General features: G+C 35.3%; 1 protein-coding gene across 1 annotated transcript in view; it reads left to right on the top strand.

Moving 5' to 3' along the window:
• ATP8A1 (ATPase, aminophospholipid transporter (APLT), class I, type 8A, member 1) overlaps positions 1-22,292 on the top strand; it is a 63,850-nt gene that overhangs the window by 24,697 nt on the left and 16,861 nt on the right. Inside the window, exons 10-15 of the mRNA XM_009696309.1 lie at positions 5,991-6,065; positions 6,192-6,314; positions 8,800-8,878; positions 12,903-12,964; positions 17,239-17,295; positions 17,803-17,910. Coding sequence (XP_009694611.1) covers positions 5,991-6,065; positions 6,192-6,314; positions 8,800-8,878; positions 12,903-12,964; positions 17,239-17,295; positions 17,803-17,910 — 504 coding nt within the window. The remainder of the gene's footprint in view (positions 1-5,990; positions 6,066-6,191; positions 6,315-8,799; positions 8,879-12,902; positions 12,965-17,238; positions 17,296-17,802; positions 17,911-22,292) is intronic.

The raw sequence follows: 22,292 nt of genomic DNA, 5'->3' as shown, positions 1-22,292 counted from the left end.
TTTACATTAATGGTGTTAACAGTTATTCTTAAAACTCTTAGTTTTTTTAATATATTTTCAAATTAGTATCTTAAACTTGCACAGCATGTATCTGGTTTTTACTGAAAGAAAATGCCATGTTTCTGTTAGACTTGATGTAAACATTAGGTTAATATTTCCAATTTTAATATTTATCTATGTGATCTTACACTGTTAGAATTATTTGAAAATACTGTAAACATCTTTCTATGTACAAGTGTTGTAGCCAAAAAGTGTGCATTTTTCTTGGCATATTTTTTACATTTTTCTAAATTTTCCTTTTTTTCCTCTTTATTGTGTTGTTAACATAAGTAGACTTCAATCTAAGTAGTAGCAAGTTTGAAACCTGTTTAGAAAAGCATAAAATAGGAAGCTATAGAAAAAGCAAATCCATTAAAGATCGTTTTTTTGCTTTAGAAGTGATGGCATACCTTAGATCCTGCATTTCAAAAGCTGAATATCTACTTAAATTATCAGATTTCCAGAAGTACTGATTAACAGTAGCTCTGGAAATATTTGAAAAAACAGTATTAATGCATACTTTGTCTTTACAGAAAACATACAAAGTTGGTCTTTAGAACATACTACCTTATTTTTCTTAATTTTCTGTCATTGTCACCTGGAAATACATTGTAAATTTATAACTTAAATCAGGTATAAATATCCCACCATTTGTATTCTTTGTGGAAGAAAGTTAAATGCAAGGTACAGAGATCATAGTCTAAAAATACAAATGGCTAGAAGAGGTGATCTCTGACTCCTGAGCAGATAGAAGGGCAAAGAGATCATTTTTCTATGGGTTATGACCTTCTATATATAATGCATACAAGTGTTTTGCCATATACACCTTCTCTGGAAGACAAGATGACTTCTGCTTGAATTCCTGTATACCCAATGTTTGTCAGCTCAGAAAACTTTCACAGATGTTAATAGCTCATGTCAATACTGTGAGTGAATGGGCAGAAATTCATCATTGAATGTCTCTAGAAAGGACAACTGCCAGTCTTGAATCTCTCTTTTCAGTTTTTTGTACTGATCAGGCGTGGGAGCAGAGAGCTCAATGAGTATTTGTAAGCTGCTGTTTAATATGCAGAAATGCTACATCAGGAAAGTGTCTGTGAAGCTTTTGTGGCCACACCTCCTCTGTCTTGGAGTTTAGAAAATAATACTATGAAAGGCATGTCTGGAAGTTGCTTTAAATAAGTTTCCTTTTATTAGCTGACAATAACTAAAAGTACCTACCTTTACTTAATAGATGCATACTACATTTTTAAATGTCTACTCAGTACTAATCGAACAAGTAATGCAACAGGTTTCATTTAATCTAAAATATAGCCTTTTTCCTAGGCATTTGTGGGGTGATAGGAAATAAGTCCTATTGGTTTCTTAGTTCAGAAGATGGTAAAGGTCTGTAGTAATACTCCTGCACTGTAATTAGTGTTTATCAACATTTTAAACTCCTATTCATAAGAACTAGAAGTGGTTTGTCATAACTTTTTCTGCTCTATGGCTTGATGCAATAGATATTTAAACATGGGCCTCATCTTTTGTATGGGACTAGTTGCAGTAACTTTAGAGGTTATATTCTGCAGTATCATTCTAAATTGCAAGTGAAAACTTTGGATTTCTAATAGACTGCTAATGTGCGTTGTTAAGGCTGTACCGAGCCTCACACTCACATAGTCTATGCAGAGCCTTATACTTATTTTGAGGGGGCTGTCATACCTTATAATGATGGTTGGGACTGAGATTGATCTAGTGATTGAGAACTCCTTTGTGGATTGGTTTGGTTTTATAATTACCATTACTGCGTATACTCTTTTGTTAAACTACTCATTTTGTGAAGTTATGCAAATATCCCTTCTACATCAGAGGGACAAAATTTTCCTATTCCTACTTTTTATTCTGCTAGCTAGTAATAACATAAAATAACTGATTTATATTAAATATAAAAGGTTTACAATTATTTAAAAAATAAGAATTTTTGAAGATCTGCATAGGTCATTCGTGTTTCACGTAGGGAAAAATTCTAATAAAAGAGTAAAAGACCAGGACACAAACAGAAGAAACAGAGGCGTGGAGTTTACAGATCCTTAAACGTGGCCATTTGTAGCAATTTAAGTGATACTAGATAAACAATTCAATTATACTAAGTAAGTGGAGCTGTAACGTCCTGGATTTTTTTGTTCTTTAAACTTTGGATTATGTCATTTGTTTATTTTGTTCTGTTTAAAATATTTTTTTTTCCCCCAAGCCCTTTTCATTGCACTGCTGAGGTACACACTTGCTGCTGCTCTCGTCCGTAACTGAAGTTGACCATTTTGTTGCCAGTTTCCTTTGCCTGACACATCAGATGAATGCCTGTGGTCATATTGAGACCTGTATCATGCATAACTCCAAACATGAGCAGGCTTTCTGTCTATACTAACACTGCTGCTGAGCTGTAGAGTTTAGGTGGTGCTGTTCAAAATGCCATGGCTTACTTGATGTATGCAGACTGCACTGAGTTCAGTTTAAAACAGACAGCAAAAAGCAATTGTGCTTAGGCCACTTTTTTGCATTATATGGTTTGAAAACTTGGAAATAGAAGGATCTGCATTGAAGTCCATTTCATTTTAGGTGGGCTGTGAACCTAAATCTTTCCTTTTCAATGGAAATCATGTAGCCATTGAACTATAAAATGGTCTGAATCTTCAATTCCTCCTCACTTACAGTCTAAATTACTTCTTAAGGACACCTATCACATGTGGGGTGCTGGATTAATAATTTGAGCTGTTACAGTAGGATCTACCACCTAAAAGAGAAATGGCTGAGTCTGCTCTTAAATTAATATCCTGTACAACATGTCCTAAAAACTTATTTTGCAGGTACAGCTGCCTTCATTATCCATCATAATTAGGATGAAACACACTTGTCCATGAAAAAATTCCCACTGTGAAGCAATTGTTTCTTGTTGCTGTTACTATTAATAATGTAGTAAGCTCCACAGTAGTTTTTTCATATATGGTTAAGAGTGTAATTTTTCTAGGGTCCAAGGTTTAGAAGTTAGGGTAAGTAGGTAGCTTATTTTCTTCCTCTCTTACAGTTTGAGATGAGGTCTGTATTTATCCTCCCTGCCCCCCCGCCCCCCCCCCATCCACTAGTTATTTTTGAGCCGTAAGTGTTCTTAATGTGGACATTCAAATACTCTCTTCTAAATGATAAAAAATCCATGTTTCCGCTTAGATATTAAAGATGCTATGTCTCTTAAAGTAGTATACCTTGTATTCCACTAAATAGTAGTGTTTCTACTACAGAGGACATGGTTTTTAGCCACATTAAAAGGTTTCTCTTCCCAGGATTTTTTTAATAGATTCAACAAGAACTTTAGAACTCAAGGGTGCTACAAAATTTCATTTCTTCTTGGCTTGCATCTAAAGCTGTGACCAAGATTTGTTCTGGTTCTTTATGACACTAAACTAAACTAAACTAAACTAAAATGCCTGTAACTTCTATGCTTTCTTTGGAAGAAAGTAAATGCTAAGATTTCAGGAAGTTAATATTATGCCTTAAAGGGTTTCTTTACAATTCTACAGTAAAACTGTTTCCAGTTTAAATAGCTTGAAATTTAACTTAAATTCTGTACAAAATAAAACTGAAAGCAACAGAGTTTTTAAGGAATGAAATGATGCATAGCATTTCTGAGAGGCTTGGTAAAGACTTCATATACGCCATTCCATTGTAAATTAAAATTTTAACTCAAATACTTGCATATCTTTAAAACAGTCACTCCAAAACATTTTCAAGTATTGCTTAACATCGAATACCTTTAAGAGTAGTGAATATGTGGAATAGATTCAAAGATGTATTTAGGCCTTTATTTTTAAATTACAGTTTTATAACATTTTAACTGCTAGTTAAATCACAACAGAAAGTTAATGTTCTTCCCATATACTCCTTGGTTATGAAGGGTCAAGCATATGTCTACTTGCACTCTGGTTTCTTTTCTTAAAGAGTAGTGTTTTTGTTAAACCCTGTCTGAAATTACCAGCAATGAGATGTACACGTATTCATACCCAGCTACTGAGTCACATATTCTCTTCTCTATTAAAACTATCCTTTTCCACCACCCTAACCCTTTCAAATTAAGAATTCTAAAATTTACTCCAGTGTTTGATACAAACAAGAAAAAAATCAAGGGGTAAATCACATAATAATATTTGTTCTTCACTCTTCTATCAAGAGCTGTCTTCCTAGCCACCTTCCTAGGTTAGGAGTAAAATAATGTAGGAACTATGTATAATGAGAAGGTTGAAGAAAGAGAAGGCCGTTGAGGAGCACAACTTGTATCCAGCAGTGGTGATGAGATTCTGGATTAGGTTTAAACATGTAGCTTAGTTGTAAAGCATCCGAAAAACTGTGCTGATGTTGAGTGCATAATTAATTTTTCAGTAATGAACAACTGATTATGCACTCATCTCTCTCCCTCATATTTAACTGCTGAGAAACTGCTGCTAATAAGTGTCTGCTAAATTCATCACATTTAAATCATAACTCCTATTTCTAAAGTCAGAAATCAAATACACAAGAGTGTATAAAGATCTGACTCAGCTGGCATAAAGTAATTCCATTGTCTTTTCAGTGAACAGACTGAAAGAGTTAGAAAATAGTGCTTGTTATTGTTAAATCAATGAAAGTAAAGAAATTTAGCCTTGTAAGACTTCAGAAAATTCATTGTATTCCGTATCTCTGTATTGCAGCCTGTAATTGGACACCAAAAAAAAAAAATCTATTTACTTCTCACTTATTAGTTGAACAAATAGCAATTTTGGCTGGATTTTACCTCTCATTTTTAGTGTTAATAGTTGCTAATTTCAGGTTTTGTCCCATCTCAAAGTAGTCAGAAACATGTTCAGATATTCCACCACATGATAAAAAAAATCTGAGCTTTGTCATAGAATCTGGTCACCTGGAGGACAGCCTGGGTACATATTGATAAACATTGATTATAGCAATTCATGCTTCCACAATGAAGTCAAATGAAATGTGAACTGTAGGAAAGTCTCTGCAAAGCAGCATCTAAAAATTCAGTTGAAAAACGTGAGTCTTAAATTGAGTGGAATGTTGTTTAGATGATCCTAACTTCTGTCACCTTATGTCAGCTTATGTTTGTCGTAGGCAATATAGTTTCAGTGTAATTTGTTAATAAAGATTCATCACACATGCTGCTTCTCCACTTTGTCACCAGACTAATATAAGCATGAAGAAATAGAAGAAAGCAGTCATGCTGCATACTATACTGAAAAACATAAGAAAATATCTTATTGTGCCTTTCAAATTAAATTTTATTTTTCTTTTAACCTTTTAGTAAAAAGTGATAGAACTTATGCAATGAAAGAGAGATCCAATTGCCTCTCCAAAGTGCTCTGTAGCTGAGTTAATGCTTGTTAACTAAGTAGTTGTAGTTGATTTAATGATCTGGTAAAGCCTCATCCTCTCTTGAGTTTCACGTATGAGTAAGGAAAATTGGTACAGTTTTCAGTTTCAAACTGGAGCTTACTGTATGAATTCTATTAGTTTGGGGGGTTGCTAATGATGAGAAGATGACTGCTTCTAATATAGATTTTCCTTCCCCTCCGTATTTCTCAAACTTTTGTTTCATTAAAGAATTAAGTACAATATAAATGCATTGAGCTTAAATCACTCTTAAAATACTTAAAGAACATGACATTTCTTCTGAAAATAGCTACCTCCTTGAAATGTTTTCATATTTAGATGGAATTGCTCACATATTTGACTAGATTGCCCATTATCTGTTTTTAAACGCAAGTTGGTTTTATTATTATTTTTTTCATATAGGTTTAAACCAGAACATTTTCAACTGTCTTGTAAATTTGTTCTAGGGATATACACCTTTTTGTGAAGCTGAGGAAAAATCTATTTATCATACTTTGCAAGACGTTTGAGTAATATATGGTTCTCCTCTTTTTCAGATCTGGTTTGCATTTGTCAATGGCTTTTCTGGACAAATTCTTTTTGAAAGATGGTGTATAGGTCTTTACAATGTGGTAAGATGATTTGTGTGTTTTCAGTTATTTTCAACCATAATCATGAAAGTTTCTTGAGTAAGCAATCTTTAAGCGAGTCCTCACCTCTGATGTTTTGCCATATGTTTTTTTTAATCCATCTACTAGATGTTTACAGCAATGCCTCCACTAACTCTAGGAATATTTGAGAGATCGTGCCGAAAAGAAAACATGCTGAAATATCCTGAGTTATACAAGACTTCCCAAAACGCACTGGACTTTAATACTAAGGTAGATTTAAAAAAAAAATCAAATATAATTAAAGCAGAAATCAATAGGAATTAGGTATAGTTATCCTTTTTGTTCTATGCTGCTCACAAATAAAAATGGAAGCGATTTTTATTATTACTATTTCCAGTTGTCCACTTGTCTGTGAATGGTGCAAATCATATTTATCCATTTTTAGCAAGTACAGGAATGGACAGCAAGCATTTTATTTTTTCAGCCCTGATTTTTTTTCTCTGCTGCTGATAAAGCTGTCTTCTGTAGGCAGAAGTGGTTAGACCTGTCTGTCGCTGGGCTCTATGTATTTGTACTGTTATATGGAAATGGATTACTGAAGCCTGTGGAGAAGTGTTACAGAGGACAATAAGAACTGTCATTAGATTTGTAGAGGGAGGGACTTTGTAGTATTCTTTGTCAATTTGGAGTTGTGATTTTATGTTTTAATTTTGAGTTTTGGGAAAAAATACTTGGAGTCAGTTAAGAATGTGTCAGGGTGGATCAAAAGGAATCTGAGGCTACTTTTGGTGGGAAATAGGTGATGTTCATCTTGGAGAGACTAGCACAAGAAATAGCAAAAGAACGTGGGACTTTAATATAGAAAATCTACACAATTTCTACAGATTTGTCCATAAGTAATCTCTTTTTTAAAAAAATAAATTAAACTTGTTTCTCAATCTCCAATTTCATTAATACCATGATGTTTGTAAGAGTTCCTTCTAATTTTATTGGATTTTTCTAAATAAAATTTGGACATTTCAAGTAATGTCATTGTATATTGAACTTGGGGACATTTTCAGTCTGTCTTTGAATTAACAATGTCTACATGTGATAGTGTGTAGTAGATGTGCAGAGCTAATACAGCACACTTAGCTCTTGTGTCTGTGCCACTTGTGCTGTAAAACTGGAGCACCCCTATCTATATAGAATTGTTTGTCTAAACTATCTTTGTTCACTGAAGCATATGAGATTTTTCTCCTTCCTCACTTCATCCCTTCACCTACAAAAATAAACCTGAAAATTGTAAGGAAACTAGGGGAAATAGTTTCTTGTGTCACTTGTGAATGCTTTACAAATATCAAAATTTTCACGGTCCATTAATACAGACACTTTCGTGTTGTGCTACTTTTAATAAATAATGTAAGTCATCAATTACAAGTGTTGGATTTTTCTGGTTTAAAATAAGCCTAGAATATTTCTATGATTGCACAAATATATTGTTGACTTCATTGGAAATTCTGTGGCTATTCCCATCCAACACTTCCTATGACTAAACATCTACACACTTCCCAGCTACAAAATTCCCACTTTTATAAGTTGAATAGTTGGTGTTAAAGATTTGGAAACATTACTGCCTTGAATGTTGATGCAGATGTTTGTTATGTTAAAAGGGATCAAAGGCTATGAGGTCATGACAGAGGTTAAGGGATTAGCATGTGACAATAAGAATTGGTCAGGAAAATGGAAAAGTAGAACTAATTTTTCTTGCACCCACCTGTGCCTTCTGTCAAATAAAAACTTCTGGTAATGACATAGCAAGAAGGAGAGACAAAGGTTAATGAGTAGCACAAGTTCAAATGTGCAAAGTATTGGAGTGTAAATTGGATCATACAACCTAGTGTAGTTGTATAATCTAACAAAAGACTTTGAGACATTGTGGAAAATGTGAGGCAGGCGACTTAATTTCAATTGTTTGAACACCTTAACACTCAAAATACACATCAGTTAGTTACAATAAAGGCTATGATAGTCAAAAGCGTTGTTAACGAAAAAACATGATTGCTGTACTGAAGGAAATGGATTACATACTTTTGATTAAGTCTTTTTATGTCTTTATACAATATATTATGGAAAGCATCAATAGGTTGTTTATCCTTAATGGAGTTCTTTGCAGAAGGCATATTTTACAAATGAAAATACGTTTGAAAGTAATATTTGAATTATTTAGCAAATACATTAAAGGAAGCTCAATATGATGAAGCTATGCACTTCAAGAATGGTGCATGTAAGGAGAAATCTAAGGAAGATACTTTTATTTGTCCTTCTTTAATTCCTTTGTGTGTGGAAATACGTAGGTAGGTATATGTAAAACTCAGGTTTTGATTGTTCTACCATGCAAATTTCTTATTACATAAAACGTAAATTATAAAAACTAAAGTCCTTTTTAATTCCCTACTTAGAATGTAGCAATTGTTCCAGTTGTCTGGTTTAGTTTAATTTTTCTGGTGATATTCCCATATGTATACATTCTAATTTCCCTTCTGATTTGAAATTAAAAGGAGGAGATAATACACACTTTTTTCAAAGCATAAAAATAAACAAATGACCCATGAAGAGCTAAGAGGCAGAAAGTGCCTGTCACTTATATTACTTCACAGTGGTGGCCTGACAAAAACACATTTTGTGAATCTAGCACACAGATAAAAAGGAAGGTCAGGGTTCACAGAGCTAGTTTATTGCAAATGGTTCTCATGGATTTTCTGTTTTCCCTTAGGTTTTCTGGGTTCATTGTTTAAATGGCCTCTTCCACTCATTCATTCTGTTTTGGTTTCCACTAAAAGCCCTCCAGCATGGTAAGTATTAGGAAAAATAAAAATATAAATGTTGAAAGGTAGGAAATATCTACATACCTTCTTTTTTCTTAGGAAAGCTTTATAAATACTGACAGTTTTGTGTGATTAAATTTCAAGATACCATTTCTAGAACTAGAGCAGATGCAGTATATTTAAAATGTTGTATTTAAAATCTGTTTAAAAGTAGGAGTAATATTATGTACATATGCATTAAACTATATAAATAGGTTTTAAGTAAGTTGAAACAAGATGGAGAAAGAGAGATTGCTATTTAATTATGCTGGTTTTTCATATAATACGCTACCATGGTAGATACCTTACAAGATCCTAAATCACTACTGTCCGTTGCATTGCGTCGTGCATTTCGTAAACTTTTATTGCTGGTGTGTGTACCTTCTGTCCTGTTACTTCAAGGGCATACTAACCCATTAGTTTATATCTATATGAGTAGGCTTGTGACAGAGGAAACTGGGACATCTTGGGCAGCTCAGTCCTGTCAGTCTTCTAGTTCAGCAGTTCTGTATGCACCTGAGCTGCAGAAGGGAAATGGGGTGGTTGGGAAAAAGGCTGTATTAATTAGAGGAAACTTGAAAGCGCTGTTTCCAGTTTGCAGGAATGTTTGTGTGGGGGGCAGCTCTGATAAGGGTGGGGATTTGTTTTACTTCCACATTGTGAGGAGAAAAAAAAAAAAAGTGTGTACCCTGCAGCTTTTCTGTAAAATTAGTAGTCTGCTCAGTTTCCCTGATATAGCCAGGGAGTCTGCCCTGGCATGTGGGACAGAAATACTCTAATGGACATTTTGGAACTGTTGAGACTAGGTAAGGAGATGGTCACAGCTGCTTGTGCCCGAAAGGGTTAAGAGGAAAACTTCTTGCAGAGTGTTTTATACTCAGTGACTTCTGATGGGTAAAGGGAAGGAGGTAGCAACCTGTTTTCTCTGAAACACCAGTCACATCACACTCAATGGGAGTTCAGTGGCAGCGGTTTGCACTGGAGAGGTTTAGACAGCCCAGGAGGAAGTAGCTCCCAAAATGTCAATGCATACTCTAAAACCACAACCTCAAATACAAATCAAAATCCCCATTCAAAGCTGTAGCTGGTCTATGTGAGAGATTTATGCATTACATGATGGAGAAGTGTTTAATTGAGTATATGTGGTGATGCAGAATAGAGTTCATATGTGAATGGCAAAGCTGAGATACTTGCATAAGCACTTGTGAGAGCACTGTAGCACAGACCGCTTTGGCTCACAGCCCCTGGGCTAGAACTGACTTGCTGGCAAGTGGCCTCTACAAGTGTGAAAAAATTGGCTTCTGTCTTCCTCTTTCATTCCTAGAGAAAGGCCGCGTGAGTAAGAGGAGCAGAATTGAGACCTGGGGATTGTGTACACAGTGGGCAGTATAACCAGTACCCACCGTAGGTCCGGCTGGTGCACAGAGTTGTGCGTGAAGGGGAAATGAGCGCAGGATGGGAGCTAAATCTCTGATGTCTGTGTGTGTAAAGAGGAAAGGGAAACAATGCTAGTTTCCTGGGGAGGAGCTGATGAGTGCCAGAGAGGTCCGCCAGAGAGGTCCACCAGAGAGAGGAACTTCTGAGAAGAGGTCTCAGCCTCCACCTTATCTTAGCAAAGAGGCACAGGAGGATCCTGAGGCATGAAAGGAGGAGTGCAAAGAATGGGGGATAGCTCAGCTTTGTGCATAAGAGTGTTGAGTCCCTGCACACTCACTGATGGGAACAGACTTACCTGCCTGCCTATTCCTCTGTTTTATCCTTATACTCTTTACTGCTAAGTATATATTGTAAAGCAGCGGAGTGCATGTTTAAGCAAGTATTTATTAGAATGTTGAAAATCTAACCTTGAAGATAATGAAAATCTCTCAGAGCTCACAGTCTATCCTTTGAGCATCTTCTCCTGTGTACTCTTTAGTCTCACTTTTCCACCTCTCTCTTGTCTGTAAGTGGAAAATTTCTTGTCTGTAAATGGAAAATTTCAAACTGCATGTGTTGTAGTAGAGTCTACCAAGAAACAGGTGATCAGGGGAATAAGTATGGATTTGTAAGAATTGCTTGTCAGAATTTGCCCCATGGGACCTAACCATTGGACAATACCCAAAACTAGAGTCTTTGCAGTCCATGTACTGTCATGTGGATATGAAAAGCAGTAAGGACATAAGTCTTCACAGAAGCTTCTTCTGATGCAACTTTGTCAACATAACAGTAAATGGCAGAAGCTAAGCTTATACGGACAAGTGAATCCACCAACTGTTCTCTCTTTTGTATAACCTTTAAAATGAGCCGTGGTCTTAGCTTTGGTTTTTGTGGTGTGCTAGTCTGTCCAGGGAGAAAGTTAAATCAGGGAAGTGCCAGGAATACAACCAGTATCACTAGAGCTAAGGAGGCAGCCATTGTGGGCTCCTCATCTTGGAACAGGAGACAGGTACGTTAAGGAGGACTGTTTGCAAGCATTTTTACTCCGATTTTTTGTGTGAACTTTCACCTGCTGTCTCTTCCAGAATATCAATAAGTAGATCTTTTTTTTCTGTGATAAACTGGCCTTACAGGTCCTGAAAAGCTTTTAGAAAGGAGCACTCTTCATCCATGACTAAAATGAATTTCATTTCAAGCATGTGTAAAGGTGATATGAAGGCTGGAAAAACACTCAAGACAAACATGAAAACATACTTAATTAGCAGCATTTAATATACCGTGTGCTAGCTGAGAATAGTGGAAAAATAAGTGTTTTCAACTACAGACCATTTTTATCAGCTTGTCACCTTCTTCTGGCCAGCCCCATCAGAGAAGTTTTAAACCCATCCCCACCCCCCAAAAACAAAAACCCAAACACCTTTATTCTTCTCTTTCCCCCAACACAGCATTTTAAAAACAGCCTTCCTTACATCCTCTCAGCATTAGCAAGTTTGGGATTTGGGGTTTTTTTTAATTTTTTTGGTCTTATACTTTTATCCTTCCTTACTACATGCACAGAATTTTGATATCTCTTTATATGATGGTAGTAAAAAGCAATATCCCAGTGATTAGAACCTCTACAGCAAAGTAAGGGTTCTGGTTTAGTTGTAGTATATGAGCCATCATGAGTGCTGAAAGCATTTCTAAACAGAACACATAAAAATTTAGCAAGTTCAGTACTTCTAACGGAGAATAAGGAATTCCCTCTGGGTAGTTCAGTTGCGTGTTGTCCCATGTTTACCAAGAACTTTCATGGAAATGTTATCAGAAAAACTTGTGCTATAGCAATAGTAATAAAATACGTTCTGTTAGATAAGCATAAATGCACTGCTTCAAAATTCTGACCTTAAGAACCACAGTAGATGTGATTTTTACGCAAACACATCTCTTTATGGCACTGATGCTGCATAAATGCTGTGTGTTTATCTATATGTGCAAAATGGATATGTGTTCCTATGAATCCACATATTTGAGTTGGGTAAATTTTGAAAAATACTATGAATAACAATCATCTCAAGAATTAAAATTGAGTGTATTTCATATTTTTACTTAAACCGAATCTCAGAAATATGGATAAGAGCAAAGATAAGATTCTATACCAAAAATATCCAGATTCAGTGAAAATCTGACTCTCTAAGCTTTCTCTTTACTTACGTGTTACAATCAGTGTACACTACAGCTATTATATTTCATATTTTTCTGATAGTAAGCTACTGTATCTCTGATCTTAAAAGTCACTCTTAATTAAATTATTACTGCATACATTATTACTCATATTGGTATATGACATTACAAAAATCTCCTGTTTCTAGCATAATTCCTGAAGTCACTGAAAGTTTTAAAGGACTAAAAATTATAAAAGTCATAGATCTCTACTGTTCAATACAGTTCAAGGTAAAATCTGCTGTTATTATCATGTAGGAAGTGCTACCATCTCTTTTGTACCAAAACTAAGATTTTTTTTTTTAATGTATATATATCTATATGTATATATAGTCCTATTGTGGATATTTAAATGTTTAAGTGTTTTTATTTTTATTACTATTTCCTTCTCCAGGTACTGTATTCGGCAATGGGAAAACTTCAGATTATCTGCTCCTGGGGAACACTGTATACACTGTAAGTCTTCCTACAGCTATCTCATGCTCTGTCAGCTGACTATCTATATTGGCTCTATCTTTAACTCTTAAAGAGAAGTGGTTTTATTATTACTTATAATTCTCTACATAGAAGACTTGATTCATTATAGTGCCTTGAGAATAAGAAATGGCTCTTGAATGGCACTTTGAGAAGCTTTGAAGTACGTTTTGCATTCTAATTCCAGTTTCTAAAACAAAGCAGTTTAATAAAGAATAAAGAGCATAAAGGGCTGAGTAACCACAGCCTGTTCTGTGTACTTCCTACTGCTGTAGCAATTGAAATAAAATTTTTCTTCTGCCAGTCAATACATGGCCTTTAAACTGGTTCCTTCAGGCACATTGAAAAATTGTTCACACATTCTCTTAGAAGTTTATTTGCTCTACTCTTCCCTTTCCCTGTTCCAAAAGGCAAGTACGACATGTTTTGTCAGCAATAGTCACATCCGATCATGCAATCTATCAGTTGATGAACTGATCTCTGTTAGGGATGGTTGGAATATCCTAGGTAAGTGTTTTCTGTGCAAGTCTTAATAAAATTAAGATGTAAGGTCACAGTCATTCTCATAGCTCAGTCCTGACAGAAGTAGTTCAACTGACACAGGTCTATTTGTATTATGATCTCATAACACTGAGCAGTGTTTAGAAGTCAGTCATTTATCTGAATGTCACTGCTTTCCCCAATATTGATGAATACCTCATAAGACTATCTACCAGAACCACCTGTTGTTCTAAGTGAAACAGGTTCTTCTTGGGGAGAGGTTTTCTATACCTGGTTTTCACCCTATCTACAAATATTTCATTGTTTGCTATACTTAGAAGTTGCAAGATTTCTCAGTTCAGCAGAAGTTTATTTTATGAATTGTATGTATACATGAGTTGCATAACTTCACCTATCCTAGCACCTAAGCCAAGTTTTCTAATAGCATCTCCTTTTCCTTCATTGCTCTAAAAATATCCTTTGTATTGGCCATCGTATTGTAGAGTGAGCTAGCACTGTACACTTGTTAAAGCCAATTATTCAACATACTGCTGCAATCACATCTGAAGTTCTTTCCTGAAGTGATCTCAGAACTTCTTTGTGCCGAGTCGCTCTGCTCTGTGCTTCTTTCCAAAAGCAAGGCTTGGCACCAGGAGAAAATAAGTTACATAAGCTGTACTAAGAGTTTAATGGATTACACTAGGTCCTGTGGAACTGAGTGTTCAAAAAGTGCTGTTGTTTAGATTGTCACCCATCAGTTGATGGATAAGTCTTGAAATTTTATGGTACTGCAGAACATCTGAGCATGATCTGTGACATCAGCTGACTCACAAAAATCAAAGCCTGCATTTTCAGATTTGTAGCAACATTTTCCACCACCTTCAGAAATTACTTAATTTCTGATACTTTCAATATAGTAACTTGGGGCTACTCGTTACTGTTTGTCAAGCTGTATCCATAAATGCTAAAACGGAGGTCACAATGCAATTGTTCTGTCATCTTCTGCAACTGGTTTTCAACTACGACAGCTGAAACTTCACCATCTTGAGAGGCTAATTGCTTGCTACTAACCTGCAGAATGGCCAAGAATTTCCCCAGAAAACATTATTTCACCATTATCAGTCCAGACAACCTGCTTTTTCATTTGTTTTCCAGATTGTCCACTTCACATCAGATTGGAAAATCTGGGGAGAGATGGGGTTGCAGTTGATGTATTCTGGGTCTTGCACAGGAATTCAGGGAGGTGTGGAGCACAATGAGGATTTGAGAAAATTTCAAAATTGAAGGGGGATTTTTTTTTTTAAGATTTTTAAAAATCTGTGCATGTGAAGTGTATGTGCACTGACAGTTGTCAGTTTTTGTCTTGAAATACCAAAATCATAAGGCTAAGGAACTTTCATTCTTCCCACTGCTTTTAAGCTGGGTTTAGGAAGTCTACGTTCATCACTTGTGTAAAAATCAGTAGCAAGGGGATTCAGAATATAGTTTCTTTGGATCCACAGAGAAAGTCAGGAATGTGCACTGATTCATACCATGTCCTGGCATTATTTCTTCAAACATAAATTTCAAATATGAGTAGAGTGCCATGAATATCATTGTACGACCATTCTTGAGAGGTCTTTTTAAAAAAGCTCAGTGCTTTATACAAAATACAAGTTTGATTTATTGTTTCCTAGGTGGGATTCAGTGAGCTATTGTTAGTTTGGATGAAGGGGAGGACGGAGCAAAAAAGCCCACGTTCTTGAGGGAGCCGCTGTGTGTAGTTGGTAACTTTGTTAGGGGTATCAGTTAAGATGCAAGGAGGATATATATTCACACAGTGTATATCTTCTTTTATAGAGATGTGCAGTGTTTGTTTTGTGTATACATTTTGTCTATGCGATGAGAATCCTTGATCTGATCTTAAAGAAGGATATTTTCTTTTCTTATAACTGACTCAAAAGTAACAAGCAAGGGCACCAGATGAGTATTTTTTTTTTCTCCATAATTTTTTTCACTCATCCAAATATAGCACCAGAACTGGATAGACTTAGTAAATGATAACAGTAATCCTGGTTCTTAATTTTCTTCTAATTGGATTTCACACGTTTTAGACAATGGAATTGTGGTGCTGTGGTTTTTTGGTGGGTTTTTTGGGTTTTTTTTTGATTTTTTTGGTCCTTTAATAATGGAGTGATAGTTGAAATAGGAGATTCCACAATTAAAAGCATAAACTTATAGCTAGGGTGAAAGCTTTCTAGCAGGATTTGTATCCTCCTGTGTCCCAGACATAGTGAAAGACTTGTCATATATATTTAACCAGTTATTTTCAGCTTCTGATTGAAGTAAATTTCTTCTGAATTTCTGAGGCTTCTTGAAGTTCAACCACAGACAAATTCACTTACATCATTGCTGCCAACCTGGCCAACAAACTAGAGTTTAAACAATAACTGTTACAGTTGGAGCTTGGTCTTTGTGACTCCATTTTTCAGCCTCATGTTCTTCAGATTGCACATAAAGCAAAACTTGTGATACATGTTCCCATGTGAGTTACAAAATGTAATAACTATTTCTTTGCTGGACAGAAAACTTGTTTGTGTGAATTTCAAAGGAAGGAGATAAACAATTTTCTGGAATCAGCTAGTCCTCGCAGTGGGTTTATAAGCTTTCTACTACTGCTCATCTCTAAACTAAAATGGAGTATATGCTACAGGACAATAACATGATGTTTTCAAAGACTACTCCGTAAAAAGAGTAAAGATAAGAAAAGATTAAAGATGCGAGAGAAGAATGAAGATTACATAACAGACTTATTCGATGTGATATTTGTATGCAGAACATAGGTCTTAGGCTGCCAACCTTTAACTCTTTTGCTTTTCAGGGTTTGGCAAAGGTGACTCATTTACTAACGAAGTACTAATGAAGTGAACAAAACTTTTTCTTTCATTTTTTAATTTAGACTAATGTAAGCTTGAACAATTGCAAGTTTTCAGCCCAGCATCTAGATGATCTAAATCTGTCTTTGTGTAGAAAGTAGTAGTCATCCTCTTCATAACTACAGGGTCTGCCCTCTCTACTGAAGTGAACTACACTTTTCACAAACCTTTCTGTGTAACCAGAATACCACTGATAAAAAAGCTAACAACTCAGTAAGAGCCAGATTTACAGAGTTCTAGGAGGCAAGGGAAGTGTTTAAGATTTCTAATACAAAATAAGTGTTTTCCAAATCAAATGAGTGGCAATTATTAATGGAAGCTAGTAACTCTTAGTGTTCTATTACTAGCTCATTACTGGGGTGTATCTTTAAATCTTCTAGTGGCATTTTACTGTGGTCATTTCAAATAGGCACTTGAACTTCAGATTTAAATGCACACACAAAACAAAAAAAGAGGAAAAATACAGCTACCTGTGGTCTAAAAGAATTTCACTTTGGGGCTGCTGAGAGTCCTACATTTTTGGGGAGCAGATTCTGTTAAGGCAGAAGGGCTATTCCATAGTTTCTGCAGGTCCATAGAAATGTTTGCCTTTTGCTTTACGAGCTTTGGTTTGCATTGTATACACAGCTAGGTGCATTGACACACACAGTACTTTTTTGAATATTATTAAGGAAATGGCATTTAAATTGAAGAGATTGATTATCCTTTCCCTTATTTTATTTGTGCAAGTAAACATGAAGTATGAAAATCACTAAACTTTTTTTCTGTTCTCCTGAAAGTTTAACCAAGCTAATAAATTCTGTATGTTAAGTACGATTTCCATATTAAAAAATCCTGTCTGTCTCTCTCTCTCTTTTTAAGTTTGTGGTTCTAACTGTGTGTTTGAAGGCTGGATTAGAGACCTCGTATTGGACATTGGTAAGCAAATGTCTTTACTATATTCTCAAATGTTCTATAAAATATGATGGATATATGACTGTGTTTTTTTCTTATTATTTATTATATTGCGCCCTTACAGTTTGTCAGCCCGCCCCACAGTATAAAATTAAACTATGGTTACTGTGTGGAAAGACAGAATATCCACATATGAAAAATAATGCTTAATATTGAAAAGGAGGACAGTGGGATAAGGCTTAAAGTAATCTTTAAACTAGAAAAATCAAATTACTCTGAAGTGATTGTAACTGAACTTAAATTCAGAGTTAGATTAATACAAGGCACAAAAGTTTCATCCAATATATCAGAATTGCATAGTAAATACTAAGTAGCGAAGATCTTTTTTATGTCATAATGCATCTGTGATGAAAAAGTTTCATCCAATATATCAGAATTGCATTGTAAATACTAAGTAGCGAAGATCTTTTTTTATGTCATAATGCATCTGTGATGATTGTTCTGTTTTTCTTTTTTTGTTTGTTTTAACAGTTCAGCCATATAGCTATCTGGGGAAGCATAGCACTTTGGATAGTGTTTTTTGGAATTTACTCTTCTTTGTGGCCAGTCATTCCTATGGCACCTGATATGTCAGGAGAGGTAAAAAGTATATTTTAACTAATATCCAAATGTGTGCAAAAAATACCGTTTCAGTCTTTAGTACAGACCTAATCTTTACTGGATCCTTCTGCTAACTAGAGATGCATAAGAGGGTTGCTGCTTTTATACATTCAATGTGGTAGCCATGTTTATTTAAAATTGAATGGATTTTTACTCTGAAAATGAAGCTCAACTAACAGGCTGTGCTTATGTGGTCTAGTGAGGAAGAATAGACAGGTAAGCTACTTTGCAGTTCTTTAGAGAGTTTTAATTTTCTAAAGAGAAGTCTTACCAAATTCAGAACTCAGAATTACAGTGCTTATTTGGCTGGAGGGGTTTTTTTATAATGAGGTAGCACAAGTAGTGCATTGGTTAAGGCTGTTTTTTCATCTTGAATTTTACAAATTTGCTAAGTATTTGAAACGGTAAAATGTCTCAAAAAATTTGAGGTGCCATAACATTGCATGAGCTTTCTTTTCTATTAATGTGCTGCTTCTAATGCATTGTTGTGCTGTATCTTTAACCTTTTGATAGTAATTATTGGCTTCTCTTTCATTATCTAGCACTTGTATAAACTTGCTCTGAATATTGCAAATAGGACTGAATCCATAAAAGACGTTTAGTTGCTGCCTGTGCTGATCTAATTGGGACTTCAGTCCCAAATTCTCAAAACCATTCAGTTCCAGAAACATCTGAAGTTTAGTATTGATTTCCCAGACACTAATGTCTGCTTCTGGGCATGGCTGGTAGCTCCTGAGCTGTGAAGTTCAGTGTGCATTCTCACTGGGAATCAGAAACTGAGAATACCTGCTTGTTTCAGAAGGATACTCTTCTAATGTGTCTCAAAGCGTATCAACTAAATTAAGCCTTACACCAGTAAAAAAGTGAGTGCCTTTAACTCCACCACTGTGATATAATTCAGCAATTTAAAAATTCATGCGGGATGTGGGGAATTTAGGCACCTGTCTCTCCCTCGCTTGGAGGTAATTCGGAAGTCCCACCTCCTACATAAGCAGTTATGGGAAAAATAGTATATAGGCATTTATGTAACTACTACATTTTAATGGAAAGCACATGGAATTAACTTAAGTACTTGGACACCTAAGAAAAAAAATGAATTTGAAATTATACAGTTTCTTGCTGTTTTTCTTCTCTATTGTAACCTCTTACCCATGTGTATATGTAGATTTTGTACATTACCACATTGCCTCCACTACTCAAAATTAACGATGTACCTTATTCTAAATTAAAGTAATTGAAGCTATCATACTTCAACATTTTTCTTCACTGTATTTTATAGAAGAAATAGACTGTTTGGGGAATCTGTTGTTTTTAGAGATTTTTGTAAAAACTTTATATATTGTTCTTTAAGACAGAAGAACTTTTATGGTGGTAAGCACAGTGGGAGCAGCAGGATGTGTTACACTTGGTATGACATAAAGGTGGCTACCTCACTGTTGAAATGACTGAATATTTTACTTAGAACATGTTCAGTCTCCGAAGTTATTGTGAGAAAAAGATGGTTTTGAAGGGGATATAATTCCTACAAACTTGGAAAAACAGTTCTTCATGAAGAGTTGTAGCCATCAACAAAAATAAGTACTCTTGGGGTTTGAATTCAACATGACACCAAAGCAGTCTGACTTACAAACCCAAATTCATTTATTTGTTGTGATAAAACTGTATCTGTACTTGAAATGGATAGTCTTATTTTGTTAGTGTGTTTGCTACTGCATGTGTGTGCATATAGTAGTTTTTGGTGTGTGTATGTGAATGCAGTTTTTTGAGGGGAGTGTTGTTGGATGAGGTTGGTTTTGGTTTTGTTTTCTTTCTAAGAATATAGTTAGAAGTCTGTAACATCAGAATAAAGTCTCCTAAACATATCATAGACCGTAAAACTTACTTTAAAATCTCTGGTCTAACTTTTAGAGCTGTTCTCTGTGTGGCTAAATGTCTGTTGATGAATACCGCGGCTCAGATTGGAAGCAGGATTTTTGTATGCTCTCCTGGAAGCCCCCTCACTGACTGGGTGGTCTCTGGCAGGGCAGAATTCACTGGGTTTCTCTGACAGAAGTCCAGGCCTTCCATAAGTATTCGAACTAAAAGATTCACAAATTTAACTGTGGAAAAGATTGTGGTGTGATAGAAAAAAATCTATATAGACATCTCTGCTTGCCTGTGCAAATACTGCTTGTCTAATTTCTTGAAATGCACGAGTCAGACTTGAAGACTTCATCCAAATGCATTTGGCAGAAATTAATGAACAAGTCAAAAGCTGATCTCTACTTCTGTAGCTTTTTGTCTGTTTTGCCTTTACCTGATCTGATCAATTACACTGAAGGGGATTTTCAGGGTGTTTTTCTTCCAAATGTGTTCATTGAAAATGCCCTTTTTTAAAGTAAACTGTAGATTTAAAAAGCGGTTTTACCAGCTATAATCCTTATAAAGTTTAAATGTATTCTTTCAGCTCCTTAGAGCTAGTAACGAGAGATCTACCTTAGTAGGTTTATAGTCTTACCAGTCAGTATTCTTGATACAATATTCATCCAACCATTCAGTCCCAACTAGATGATGATACGTATCTTCTACAAACATCTTTTTCATGGCTTCTTTTAGACAGAAAAGGACCTACTGAAACACTCTAATAAGGATTCAGTCTAACTTCTTCATATTAATGTCATTAAAATAAATAAGATTCTTGCTGCTTATTGCTGGTTCTATTCCAAGAAAATAAAATGCTAATACTCTTAATGGGAGGAGAAAAAGCATATGGAGCTGATGGGAAATTCATTCACTGAATGCAGAGGAAAAGTTTCATTAAGTATTTTGAAACTCAAATTTTTCATCTATTCCTATAAAATACCTATACAGCTCTGATAAATGCGTTTAAACAGATAACACTGCAAGGTAATACCTCAAGAAAAAAAATAGAGTTGTAATAGAAGAAAAGAGTCTGTCTATGCTGCAAAAACCCTCTTATGTTGGAGCACTGAAGCTAGCAGCCCAAAGTTAAATCATAAGAATTGTTGGTTTGTGTTTCATATTTTCATGTCAAACCATCACCCAATAACTTACTGAAGAAAGAAACAAGTATGTCACATTTTTGCAAGTATTCCCTACTTTTTACACTGATTTTGTTTCCATCATTTTGTGTATCATTTCAGTTGTAGAGAAGATAATTAAAGTTGGCTTTTACGTATATGTTGCTATGTGTTAGTAATGCATAGAAGGAAAGATTCTAGAATGCTGTGCTCTGAAAGAAAATATAGTGAAATGAAAAACGATGACTTTCTGACAGTGTGCCAGCAGTTTAGTTCATTGTCTAGGCCACTACCCCCCATTCTTTGCCATGTTCCTAATACTTACAATCAAGTGTATTTTACTTTCTCTTTTGCTTCAAGTTTTCCCAAAAAAGCCAAACAAGGACCCCTTTGACCCAAAATGCCCTGTTGATCTTGAATGCTGAGGCAGTTCTGGCAGCAAGACCTTTGTTTTCTGGTCTTCCCAGACTGGACCAACTTACCCCGGCCATACAGTACTGTTCCTCACAGTGTGGGAACTAAATGATTCTCCATGTCATGGTACTCCCAAGTCCCATAAATAATGGCAACTAGGTTACCAGTTAGATAGCGCACCAGAAGAGTTGAAAGGTGACTTCTGGCTTGCATAAGCAGAGGTGTCCTGGCACAAGTGTTCTCCTGATATGAGTAACTGGTAGTTCTATAGCTGATATCTGTTAGAGATTGATAATGGGCATCTGGGTTATAGTAGCTGAAACATGTTTCCTTAGTAAAATTCTGGCAAAACCTTAGAATCAGCATTCTAACAAGAAACCAGTTACATTTTGTCAACCTTAAATAGTTTCTATTCCAGTTTTTAAAAAAAAAAAAAAAGAAAAAAAAAAAAGAAGTCGCTAGTGAGGAAAACATTCATTTTCCCTGATTGATGATGTTCAGATGAAATCTGTCAGTTCACCATTGTCTTTCTGCAGACACAGCCTAGAAGGAAAAATGGATGAAAAATGTGAGAGAAGCAATGGGATTTATGAAGCAGAAGAAAATGGGAATAGGTTGTAAAATTGAAGAAGGATATGTGATAAAAAAGGGGTGATAACCTAAGTAGTTCATTATAGTATCATATAAGTATCCATGGCTAGTTCAGATCACCTGTAGCAGATCACCTTTAAGTTATCAGTCTTTTAGTAGCCTGAAACAAGACTTAGATATTTTATCATTAATTAAGCTGCAGTTATTATTTACCTTCATAGTATTTTTGTTTGTACTTTAGACTCATTCATTTAAAAACTTCTCTTCCTGAGTTTATTCTAAGAATTAGGGACTATATTTTTCTAGTCTTGGACACAGATCCTAAAATACTAGGAA

The sequence above is a fragment of the Cariama cristata genome, unplaced genomic scaffold (genome assembly GCF_000690535.1).
Source record: "Cariama cristata isolate BGI_N322 unplaced genomic scaffold, ASM69053v1 scaffold6710, whole genome shotgun sequence".
NCBI lineage: Eukaryota > Metazoa > Chordata > Aves > Cariamiformes > Cariamidae > Cariama > Cariama cristata.
The sequence above is the reverse complement of the archived record's forward strand: the minus strand, read 5'-3'. Positions and strand labels throughout refer to the sequence as shown.